This window comes from Mchenga conophoros, linkage group LG15 (genome assembly GCF_057382185.1).
Source record: "Mchenga conophoros isolate Kocher_MC1m ecotype Shallow Benthic linkage group LG15, M_conophoros_male_GT1.1, whole genome shotgun sequence".
In the NCBI taxonomy this organism is placed as follows: Eukaryota; Metazoa; Chordata; class Actinopteri; order Cichliformes; family Cichlidae; genus Mchenga; species Mchenga conophoros.
In genome coordinates, this window is record NC_140540.1 from 6,004,006 (window position 1) to 6,016,601 (window position 12,596).

At 39.8% G+C, this 12,596-nt stretch overlaps 1 protein-coding gene across 1 annotated transcript; it reads right to left on the reverse strand.

The window, feature by feature from the left end:
• Positions 1-6,569: 6,569 nt before the first annotated feature.
• Positions 6,570-11,331, reverse strand: slc25a47a (solute carrier family 25 member 47a). Its single transcript, XM_085247590.1, has 6 exons — positions 11,192-11,331; positions 10,600-10,643; positions 10,447-10,518; positions 8,468-8,647; positions 8,098-8,362; positions 6,570-7,814 (listed from the first exon to the last, which is right to left on the reverse strand). The coding sequence occupies exons 1-6, from the start codon at positions 11,226-11,228 to the stop codon at positions 7,501-7,503; spliced, it is 912 nt and encodes a 303-aa protein (XP_085103716.1). The 5' UTR covers positions 11,229-11,331; the 3' UTR covers positions 6,570-7,500.
• Between the last annotated feature and the right edge of the window lie 1,265 nt (positions 11,332-12,596).

A 12,596-nucleotide genomic window follows, 5' to 3' on the forward strand; every position in this document is an offset into this window, starting at 1 on the left:
ATAGAAAAAGATCCTGGTGTAGAAAGTAATATTAAATAAATTCTAACAACAGCTTATCAAGCTTAAACGTGCTGCTGTTGTTCAGCCGCTGGTTTCCTCTTTCTGGTGCAAAGTGGGCCAAAAACAAACAAGAGAGACGGACTCGCGACAGAAAAGCCGATCAGCTGATCATTGATCAGTTTCACGATTGAAGTAGCAGCAGGAGAGCGAGAGGCAGTCGCTCGTTAAGCTTAACGCAGGAATGCTTTACAAACATTCAGAGATGGACTTACACACTTGCTTTACTTCTCTCGGGGATAACTTTGTCGGAGATGAAATGCCAGGTTGCTAGCGAAGCTCCAAATGCTATCCAGACCACAGGTCCCCAGCCGCTCTATCACGTGATGCATACTGCTCCGACATGCTAACTTTCTGAGGTGAGTTACGGCGTGTTGCAAGTTTTGTGAGGTGCTTTCGTGATATTTAATGGATCGGATTACATTTTTTATTTTTCTCCGATATCCGATCCAGTCATTTAGGTCAGTATCGGACCGATACCGATACGTAATATCGGATCGGTCCATCTCTAATTTGTAGTGGCTTTTGTGACACCACATATATCTGAAAACAGCTGATTGATTGAAAAAATATTCTAAATATATTAAATGAAATCTCAACAGAAAGAAAAGGCCTTAGCATTGTGTGTCATGATTAACTGTATGTATCAGCTGGGCATGGAGTGGGGTTAAAATATTACTGAAAAATACTGAAAAACAACTGCTTACACTGTGCTGATTCATTTAACAGAGATGCTAATCTGAACAGGCTCAATTTGCATTGCCAGCTGACACTGCAGCTGATGTCCACTCTCCATCATCAAAGCTTTTTTTTGTTAACATGCTAAAGGAGTTAACAAGAACTTCTTCACACCCTAAATCCTCTGCATCACATTGGCCAAGATGGTAGGTAATAGATGATTTACCTGTTAACATGCTTAGTGACTGAAATCACATTCAGCTCTGCCAACTCCTTTTCCCATTTTTTTCCCTGTACCACTATCTCCAAGTCATACACCATAGCAGATCTCTCTACCACCTTGTAAAGTTTCTCCTGCTTACTGCTGTCCTTCTGTCAAAAAGGCAGTTGTAGAAACTGGGGGGGGGGGGTTCTGTTGATCAATTAATATGATAAACTTACATTATGTAACACAAAATTTCATATCAAACACAGGACTGGCTGTCGCTAAAAATGGGCTTCTGTACCTTCTGTATACCTACAAAGATATTCGAATAAAAAAATTAAATGCAACGATCTTATAGTGAATCTGTTGAACATTAGCAAAACTTCAGTAGCAAAAACTTCTCGGTTAAAAAAAAGAGGGGGCATGGTGGGAGGGGGGGACCAACAAGTATGAACATTCTTTATGTCAGATTTTACAATGCTACGAAATTCGAGTACAAATATTTCTAGGAAATGGGTGGAATGACATTTAACCCACACTTCCTGGTGTAACTAATTCTAACTCACTTTTATACTGTTGCATAAAAAAGAGGAATTTAAGCATGTGATGTTAAACAAAACAGCACCAGATGTTTATCTGCATGGAAAGCTGGCTCTGTGCCAGTGCTTTAAATGACAGTAGCTGTGTTTTGATGGAACAGAGGGGAGAAAGGGGACTGTGTACTGATTCCCAGAGCCTGAGGAATTTGAATAGGTTACTGAGGACATCTGTGCGCGAGGGAATGCGATTATGGGTGTTTATTGCCCCACCTCTGCAATTAGTGAAGCTCTGGAGGAGATAAGGTATTTATGGTTGACTTATCGATCCTCTGAATTTATGTTTCTGATTAAACTGATTTCAACGGATATCCAAACTGAAATGACTAAAGGAATGAGAAATCTTTGCTTTAACAGGCAATTTTTTGAAAGGGATAAAAACAAACTTCAACCACTGATTAATTATAATGTCTACAACAATTGTGTGACTGACTGAAACTCTGTTTGGGGATAACTGTCTCATTGTGGAAATCAGATAAAGTCGTATTTTTTTGTAAAGGTATGGTAACACTGGTGGCCTAAATATCTGATGACGTCATTGCTGTTTAACTATAATCCTAGAATCATTCTTTAACACAAACCTTTTTTGTCCATTATAACTACCAGGATTTAATCTTTGACCTACTACTGTTAATAAGTTCCTACACACTTGTAAAATTTATGGTTTTTGTGATTTCTTGTCAAATCAAACACATTAGAAGCTCAGAAAGGTGTCCTCCAAGGAGCAATATTGGGTCTCCTGTCATCTACTCTATGAACTTCTCTGCTATTTATATGCACTTTCTAGAGCCGCTTCCAGTATTGCTGTTGGAAAAGTCAAAGAAGAAAAATGTTAGATGGTTTATGTTTATTTATGTGTATTACGGACTGCTGTTCATCCCTCTTTAAGATAAAAGTATCTGATGGTGAAGGTGATGCACTATCAGGACACTAATGTAAGGCCAGTGGAAGTATCCGTTGTACTACTGTCATGAATTAAAATCAATTTCAAACCTAAAGAACTCGCTAAACAATATACAATACTCTCCTTGTCTACTTTTTAGCAAAAGGATTGTGAAAACTTTCTCATTTAAATGCAGTTTTAATTACCCAGTCTACCCAGTGCAAGAAATAAAGCAAAAGTACCACAAATGGATCTTGAAAGGCATGATTTAAGACAGAATTTGCGCTGAACATCAAGGGGATTTATTCAGTATATCCTTTCTTCCAAACAAATAAGAAGTACAATAGCGCCCCCACTCCTCCACCTCCATCATTGCGCCCGACTCTTCCCTACACTTGTTAGTCATCAAGAATTGAGAGCAGTTGATTTTTCCTCATGAATGTGTTCTTCATCTCTTCCCTTTCATGCAAACAGAATTTCACCAATGCTTAATTTAAAATGACTCAGATTCAAATAAAAATAATTGAGTTTTTTCCAAAGTGTTTCTGTCTGATTAATTATCTTGTGTACTGTATTTTTTCCCATTTTGAACTGCATCTCACTTAACATCCCTCTCTTGTCCTCGGATCATCTCACAGTATTTGTATTTCTTTAGTTTTTTCTGTCCACCTCCTCTCGTTCTAGTATCTTTGCTCTTACCCTTTCTTCTCATCCCTCCCACCCCTCTATTTCCTCCCGATTGATGCCATCTGAGGTTGCAGGCCCAGGCCGCCGGAGCTGCAAATTTACCCAGCAGCACACGTCACTAACAGGGGAGCGCAGAGCTCCCAAAATAGCCCAAACAGCAATTGGTTAAAGGGGGCCCAAGTGGTAGTTACCAAGGACCATTTCTGACAACAAAATGAAGCTTTCAAGACATTTTGCGAACACGCATCATTTAATGAATCACCCACACAACTGGCTGATTAATCATTGTACTTTGGACAGCCCTTTGGAAGTTCCTAAGATTTTGCTTCGAAACAATTGTTCTGAATTCACTTTATTCTATTAAAGTAAACTTGCTGCTTAATAATTTGGTTCTAGTAATAAAAAGAAACCAGGCTCCTATGATCCTTGAATATTCAGCATAGAAACATAACATGTGCTCTGATATAGTTAAAATACATGAAATTCTCCTTTGCCATGAGTCATGTGTTAGAACTAAACTCACCGATTAGCTTAGTAAAGTGGCAGCAGGACAATATTCTCTTTGCATGCTCTGCTTTGTGCATAAGAAGTTATGCTATCTTCTGTGCCATCCAAAAATGGAAAATCCAGGTTAGAAACATCTTCTTTTAATCACTGACAAATACGATAATCGAGTCATGTCAGCATATTCTAAGCCTGCGTCCTTCAATGTTGTTGAAAGATAGCAACACAAAAAGAAGAAGAAAAAGGTGTCACTCAGTATTCAGCCTAGCTTTACTGAAGGAGATCTTTAAATCATTGCATAATTGTGTGTTGTTGTTGCATGAGGGGAAAATGCCTGGTTTAATTAAAAGCAGCTAACAAAGACAACATGACTGGTTTTCTTGTTTCACAGTACGAAAGGCAGTTCCTAGAATTTTAGCAATCATCTCATTGTGGAAACGCCTGGTTTATGAATCCCCACTCTGGCTTGGAACTGAGATGAAGGCTTATAGACTGAGAAAACCTTCTTTTATGTTTGGCCAAACTCTTCACCCTTGCCGATCAAAGGCATTGAACTACACATAACTTTGCATAATTGCTATGTTAGGTCATTTTTAACGGAAACTGCGAACTTTTCTGGTTATCAATCATGTTTAAGACTGGTTTTTGCAGGCAGTGTAATGACTTGTCTGTAAATACATGCATGCAGTTTCACAACAGGAAAGCATGTATGTGTTTTATTTGTTCATGTTTGCAGGATGTAAACCAAAGGTCTGCCCAAGTGAAAACAAAACTCCTGGGGTCTCACCCAGCGTGATCTCACTTTATTCACTGAATAAATCTGTCATTTATACTGCGATTAAATAATTACAGTTGAGTTCTAACAGGCCTTTATTGCACCCATTGTGGATACGCATGAGCCACACACATTTACACATGTAAAACAGATGAAACTGTCACTTTAACACATACTTCATGTGGAATAATTAGCAGTTCACACAACAAGCACCCTGAGAGAGAAGGAGAGTGAGAGAATGATTAGTGGGGTTATTGCAGAAATAGTGTCTGTGGGCTGCTCGGCGTGGTCATTCATTCAGCTCTTAAAATGCTTCCAGGATTCCACTTGATATTACTTGCAGGATAATGGCCTGTATTTGTATAGCGCTTTTCAAGTCCCTAAGGACCCCAAAGCGCTTTACACAACCAGTCATCCACACACTGGTGATGGCAAGCTACATGTAGCCACAGCCACCCTGAGGCACACTGACAGAGGCAAGGCTGCCGGACACTGGCACCACCAGGGCCTCTGACCACCACCAGTAGGCAACGGGTGAAGTGTCTCGCCCAAGGACACAATGTCCAAGCCGGGGCTCGAACCGGCAAACTTCCGATTACAAGGCAAACTCCCAACTCTTGAGCCACGATCGCCCTAACTGAGCCAATCATTTCATCAAACAATAGTGTTGTTTATACCCCTAACTCAGTTTTGAAGGGAATAGAAGAGGTGCCAGCTTCAAAAGAAGCTTTTGAAATGGATGTAACTCTGTGACATGGGGTTCTTGGTAGGAAGGTTTGATTCTCGCCTGCTTTTAATTTTTCCTTTTCTCTGACTAAAACTCAAGAACACCTACAGACCTTAATTTATTGGTTGCAGTGCAGCTGCTGTACCAATTTGTGAGGGAATTGAACTAGAGGATCATTAGGGGGTCCTATGGGACTCCCATAGGGCTTAAATCTTGGAGTCTCCACCATTTGACCTTAGAACTGATAAAGCTGCTCAGATGAGAGGTGAAGCATCTTCAATCAACTTAAAGAAGTCCAGACACTTTTCTGTCCAAGCTCTTTGTACATTTCCATAATGACTAAAACTAGCACCATTGAAGAAACAATGGGCTCGGCGTTCAGTTCCTTGATCATTAATATGCAAATTCTCATGACCATTGATCAACAACCACTGATCAACCACTGATTCGGATAATAGGGTCAGAATGTGCATGAACAACACGAAACATGACTCCATCCTGCCTTGTATAAACAGGCCAGACTGGTTGTAGCTTGGGGGATATTTTTATGCCACACTTTGTGGTCAATAATAGCAAGTAAGCATTGTTTAAATGCCAGAGCCTACAATTTGAAAATAGAATAGAGAACATGTGTCAATTTGGTCCAATCTGAGTAAAGTATGTCCAAGCCTGTCCAATTATTTTGGTAGTATAGGTCTCTAGATAATCATTTGGGAGATGCTAAATGTGTCCAATTCAAGAACAGCTCATACTGAAAAACTTGAACTCTGTCAAGTAACTGGGGACATTTAAAAAGCCGTGTTAGTGTGCCTTGCATGCAAAGTTCATTCTTTTGTCCATTCAAGCATGAATTTCGTTTCAATTTAATAATGCCAATGTATAATTATTGTAATAAATATCAACCTTCCTCTAATAATTCCTCGAATAAAATTAAAGGCTAATTTACAGCTCATGTTTTTTAGGTACATGAGGCGAGACACAGTTTGGACAGCATGTCTCCAAAAGTTGATTCTGTTCATCTGGATGTAGCGTTTTCAGTGGGAGAAACGTAACATGAACCATTTATCCACAATCTAATTCAATCAAATTTTTAATACTTATGGTAACTTTACTAATTTGGATAGTTATGTGAATTTGTTTCCTGTTATAACTGACAGTATTTATAGTACATATCTTTAAATATTTATGCATGATTTCTTTGGTTTCATGACATCTAGTCTTGTTAGAGTGTAGTAGTTGGAAAATATCCACTTGTAGAGACTTATCTTTACTTATAGGTGAGAATATATGTCTGTGTTTTTGTTTCCCCCCCCAAAAATAATATATAACTAAATAATTCAGCAACATTTTGAACAGGTAAATAAACCAGAGCGACAGAGCAATAATTGCTTTCGCTTACTTTTAACACTTAATTATGAAATTAATTACTAGCATTAATGAGGAGACTGTCACAACACTTAAAACAAATTTTCTGCAAACTTCCTTTATTATGGAAAGCACATTGAACATTCTCATAATACCTGTACAAACACATTGCTGGAGATACATAATTTGCAACATTCCTAGTGTTTGAAGATCCCTGATTTTTCTGTGCACCCACAAGACCTCAAAATAAAACCATAGCCAGCAGGAGTTAAATTGTGCTGTATTTTCAGAAATGAGAAAGAAATGGGAAAGCAAGAAAAACAGAAATGTATGAGTTAATGTAGATAGGCTCCAATATTATATTATAGATACAGATAACTTGTTTTAAAGATTTAAATAGGACTCATAAAGTCCTATTTGGTGATATGCAGAATGTAATCCTGAGTCTATTTTTAAAGACATTCAATTAATAAATAATTCAGTTCAAAAATGCCTAACAATACACTGATTTATGTTCAGCATATTTAAGTCACATTCTCCACATGTAACATTTTTGGAAACAGCAAAAAAATAAATAAATAAAAATGCACTAACTAAAAACATATACATGGCATGGTTGTGGACAGGTAACATGATTGCTGTAAACTGTGCGTACTGCGGCTCATTTTAAGCTGAAGACTTAAACGGTCTTGAATAAAGTCAAATATACGGTCACTGACAAAAGTCCTTTAATGACTCTGCAGACTGTTTTCTTACTTTTAGGCAGAGCAGAAAAACAAAGGCCAAAATGTGACAAGTTGGTCAGGGAGGCCATCTAGTGGTCACATGGATCATGCCAAAAACTCTTGGTAGCTTGACACTTAAACTTTACACTAAAAATGTATTGTATCACTTACTAATGTATGCATTATATGTAACAGTGCCAATGAAATGATCTTTCTTTTAAAATATTGCAATGCAAAAATGCATAAAGCAGTAGAATGCTATTACATATCAAGCACTCAGCCTTGAGGTTGGCAAATATTACTCTAACCCTAACTGAGGCGGGTCAACGCCTTCACCTCCAGCTTGGAAAAAACCAGTCAGAACCTCATATGTAAAAAACACCACCATATTTACAGGGAATGCACGCAGCAAATTGATGCCTAGGCTCCTGAAGAAAACCCCAGTTCCCTCCACTCTTGCAGTCTCAGCTATGCAGTGGAAAAAGCCCTTATATTTCTTTATCTCCCTTGCTCCATCCATCTGAAGGCGCGCTTTGATGACGTCCATGGGTGTTCCTATAGTCCAACCGGCCATTCCTGCTATTCCTCCAGCCAGCATCACAACATACCAATCTAGAGGAAACATTACACAACTTTTATCATCGGGTAAATGCTAGTTAGGCTCCTCATATGAGCAGGTTAACATTTTCTACAGGGATGTGAATTAGTTTCAGGTGTGGAGCCACATTTAAAGCAGGTATTTTATAGAATTATATATAGCAAATTATAGAAATCGTTCTTGTACAATTCACCACACAACTGCTGGTTGTGTTGATACAGCTGACACAGATGAGTATTGAAGAAGATTTGCACATACTTAAAACAATAGCAGGCTTTCGCCCCCTGCTTCACTTACCTAACTTTTTCTTATTGCCACCTGCAAACCATTCACAGACAGTTGCATATGTCAAAAAGTAAGTGGCATATGATGGCCCATCTCTTAACATGATAGGAAGAGCTCCTCTGTAGAGCCCCATGAGTCCCTCCTGTTTGACGATGGTTAGCAGGCAGTGAACTGGACCGTGGTACTTTAGCGTTGGCGTCTTGGTTAATGCTCGCCTGGACTCTGTCTGACACTGCAGACGTACTTTCACGATGTCACCTGGAGACATCACTGATACCTGTTGGTCGGCATATCACAAGAGCTTCAGCAAAAAAAATGTTGCATGTTAGCATTGATGTAAACAATCTGTACAACTGCAAAACGTTATTGAAATCTCCATTACCTGAGCTACACCGCTGGCCATTCCAGACAGGAAGACTTCCAGTTTGGTGTTTGGACCACAACAAGCTCCTCGTGCCTGGCTCAGACACTGCAAGCAGTTCCGGTATGTGCCAAACACCACCGAGGACGTCATAGAGACTGTGGCAATGGGTAAGGACATGCCTTTGAAGAAGCCATGCACCTGATGAGATTAGAGAATAAAAAGAGAAACCACTGATCACGTAACTCCAAACGCTCAAACACTAACACAGAAAACTAATGCTGAATTACACACAGCAACACATTTTCAAAACATTTATCACTCTATAGCATCGCCCCTTCTTTCCCACAGGGTTACGTCACCTCTTCTGAATTCAAAATGGCTTAATAATAATATAGCTGTATGTGGTGAGTATATTTAAGCTACATTCTCCAGATGCAACGTTTTTGGAAACAGAAAATGGAAATGACTAAGCAGTTGTAGTTTTGAAAGCTAAACGTACATTTTCAATCTTGAACGATCTAAGATTACAGCTGGTAAACAATTAACATCAAGAGGCAATTCAATTTAAAATCATCAATTAACCTAACCCCACTAACTAAGTTTGCACTGTTGGAGGAAGATTACCTGGAGAGAACCCACACGAACACAGGAGAACATGCAAACTCCACACACAAAAGCCCTGGCTAGATGGTGGAGTCTAATATACTCACCACATACAGCTATATTATTATTAAGCCATTTTGAATTGAGAAGAGGTGACGTAACCCCGTGGGAAAGAAGAGGCGATGCTACAGAGTAATAAACGTTTTGAAAATGGGTCGCCTACTGACCCAACAGATCCACAGAGGATGCCATCGCCCACGTCCTGCACACCACACTCAGCCACGTGGACAAGAAACAGGGTAACTATGTGAGAATGCTGTTTGTTGATTACAGTTCAGCGTTTAACACAATAGTGCCCTGCAGACTGTTCACAAAGCTCAGGGATCTGGGACTCAACAGCCGTCTGTGTGCATGGGTGTTGGACTTCCTCACTGGCAGAACTCAGGTGGAGAGGGTGCAGACCTTCAAGTATCTTGGTTTCCACATCTCCTCAGACCTGACATGGGCTGCCCACATTCAGGTCCAGACCAAAAAGGCTAGGCAGCGCCTGTATCACCTACGACAACTGAGGAAGTTCAGGGTCTCTCTAAAGATCCTCAGGATTTTCTATACAGGCGCTGTGGAGAGCATCCTCACACAGAACATGACATCGTGGTTTGGGAACAGCTGTGTGAAGGACCAAAAAGCTCTCCAGAGAGTGATCCGTACAGCAGAACGCTGCTGCAGGATTGCTCTCCCCCCGCTTCAGGACACCTACACCAGGAGATGCCGGACTAGAGCAGCGCAGATACTGAAGGACCCGTCCCATCCTGGCAACAAACTGTTCCAACTTCTGCAATCTGGTAGAAGGTTCCGCATCTTCCGGGCAAGGACAGAGAGACTCAAGAGGAGCCTCTATCCCCTATATATATATATATATATATATATATATATATATATATATATATATATATATATATAGTACTTCCTCTACCACCCCCCCCATTTTTGCACATGTCGAGGAGCGTGTCAGGTTACATTTCACTGTGTGTTATACTTGTATAACTATGCATGTGACAAATAAAGAACCTTGAACCTTGGAGTCAAACTCAGGACCTTCTTGGTGTGAGGCAACAGTGCTAACCACTGCGCTCCCAAGCTGCCCGTATTTGATACATTTTATATGTTGTTTAAATGATCTGAAAACTATAGTGTTCCATTTTCACCAACACTGGAGCTGTAGCTGTGCACACTTAATGTAACAAACTGATCTGTCACATGTGCTGCTTTTCCACAATTCTATTAGCTGAGCTGGTCCGCCTGAATCCCTGGATTTTGTCACATTAGCTTGAATTAGATCACACACCCACACCTTTACTGGGCATTTATGGTTAGGCTATAGAAGTTCCACTTACCCCTTCTTTTGAAAATGTCTCCACTACACACTGATATACACCTGTGAACTGCTTCTGTGTTTGTATTCGAACCTAGAGAGATTGAGAATATCTAGTAAAAAAAGCAAAAACAAATTATGTATGTTGTATTGCTTTGAGACATATTCGCCGTACCTTCACAGTGTCCAGAGGGTAGCCCACTGCAACTCCACATGCCCCTGTTTGTTTACAAGAAAATAGTGCAAGTACATAGCACACATATAGATGTTTGAGGTTATAAGTTTTAACTGCTACACTTAAAAATGGGGGACGGTGACAGCAAGGTCAGAAATGAGAAGTTACTGATCTGATGTTTTGTGTAATTTAAAAAAGTAACCTTGACAGGCTTTTCAGGGTAAACATTTTCTGTCATAGGTGGCAATCAAACTGCTAGACATGGAAAGTTTAAAGTTGTTGTGGATAATGATGATAATGATAATGCCAGGTTATATCTTTTTTTTTTTAATTGTCTAGTTAACATATCAGTATTAAGATCGTAACATTTACCAGGACAGAAGACGGTTTAGCTAGTGAGGACAGGACTCATTTATTTTAACAATTTACGGCAAAACATAGCGATCAAATCATCATATGCGTTAGCATTAATCTAATATGCTGTTATTATAGAGGGTGTCCAAATTCATATCATGCTAGCTCATTAGCAAATTCCTCAGCTAACGTTAGCTTACATTCATTTATAAAATGATAGATTAATGTAAACCGGCACCTGCAAATGATCCAGACACGAAATCAGCCAAATGCATCCTGTCATCATTTGGTGACTGACCGACAAATATATGCCATATGCGAGCCCATTCTTCCTCTTGAATGCGCTAACCTTGACTGTCGCTCTGTTACGTCAATTTGTGTAACAGTGAAACGTCACCGCCGATGCCGACGAGGGAAAACGTTTTTTCCGACTTTACCTGAACCTAGCCAAAATGACCAAACTCAGCTTAGCGACACTGTTCGATAAATTTATAAATGCCAAAAAGAGTCATGTGAACTTAATAAACCCAGTTCGCTTTTATGTAGGACACTGTCCATGTATTATATATAAAATTGTGTGCGTGTGTGTCTGTGTGTGTGTGTGTGTGTGTGTGTGTGTGTGTGTGTGTACAGCTAGTTCAATAACTATTTAACTCCACACATGCAAGCAAATCAAAGCATAGACGTTCACGTTTTATGTAATAAGGAGAAATGATACAGGGAAAAAGTATTAAACGTATGAAGAAAGGGGGGTGCAAAAAGGCATGGAAAGTCTTGCCACTAGCTGAAATCTATCAGTAATTATGAAGCAACCCTGCCAGTTAGTGCAAATTGGTTCATGCCCAACTGATGGCTATTAAAAAGGCCTCTCATTACCAAGGTGTCACACAAGAAACATTTTGTGATGGGTAAAATGAATGAGCCCTCTCAAGACCTTTGCAACTTTATTGTTGCAAAATATACTGATGGCACTGGATATAGAAGAATTTCTAAACTACTGAAGGTTTACATGAGCACTGTTGAGTTCTAATAATGGTCATAATCTGGAATCTGTGATGTACATATTGAAGTAATGAACCGGTATTGAACCACTTCATCAGCTGTATTGAAAATAGGTTCATTCATGCAACAAGAGGGAAAAACACACTGGACAAAGCCTACAGCAACATCCAAAAAAGTTATAGAGCAACCACATCGAGGTTTGTCAGACCACGTGTCCATGCTGCTGATCCCTGCATACACTCCCGTCAGGAGGAGAGCCCCCCTTAACCACAAAGACTTTGTAAACCTGTCCAGAAAGTTCATCACATTAGCTGCAGGACTGTTGTCTGTTGAACACCAGGACCTCAAGGAGCATACTACATCAGTGCTCTGCTACATAATCTTCAGTGTTGACAGTGTCACTATGGACTAACGTCTCTGGTTGTATTCCCACCAGAAACCTTGGATAACTAAAGAGGTTTAGGTCCTGCTGAACATGAAGCTGCTTTCAGATCTGGTGACGGTACAGTGCAGTCAGATCTGATCTGAAAAGAGGTATCAGAGATGCCAAGGCAGCACACAAGAGGAATATGGAAGACCACTTAAGCATCAACAATTCATGACAGGTATGGTAGGGAGTTCAGCACCTAACCAACTACAAG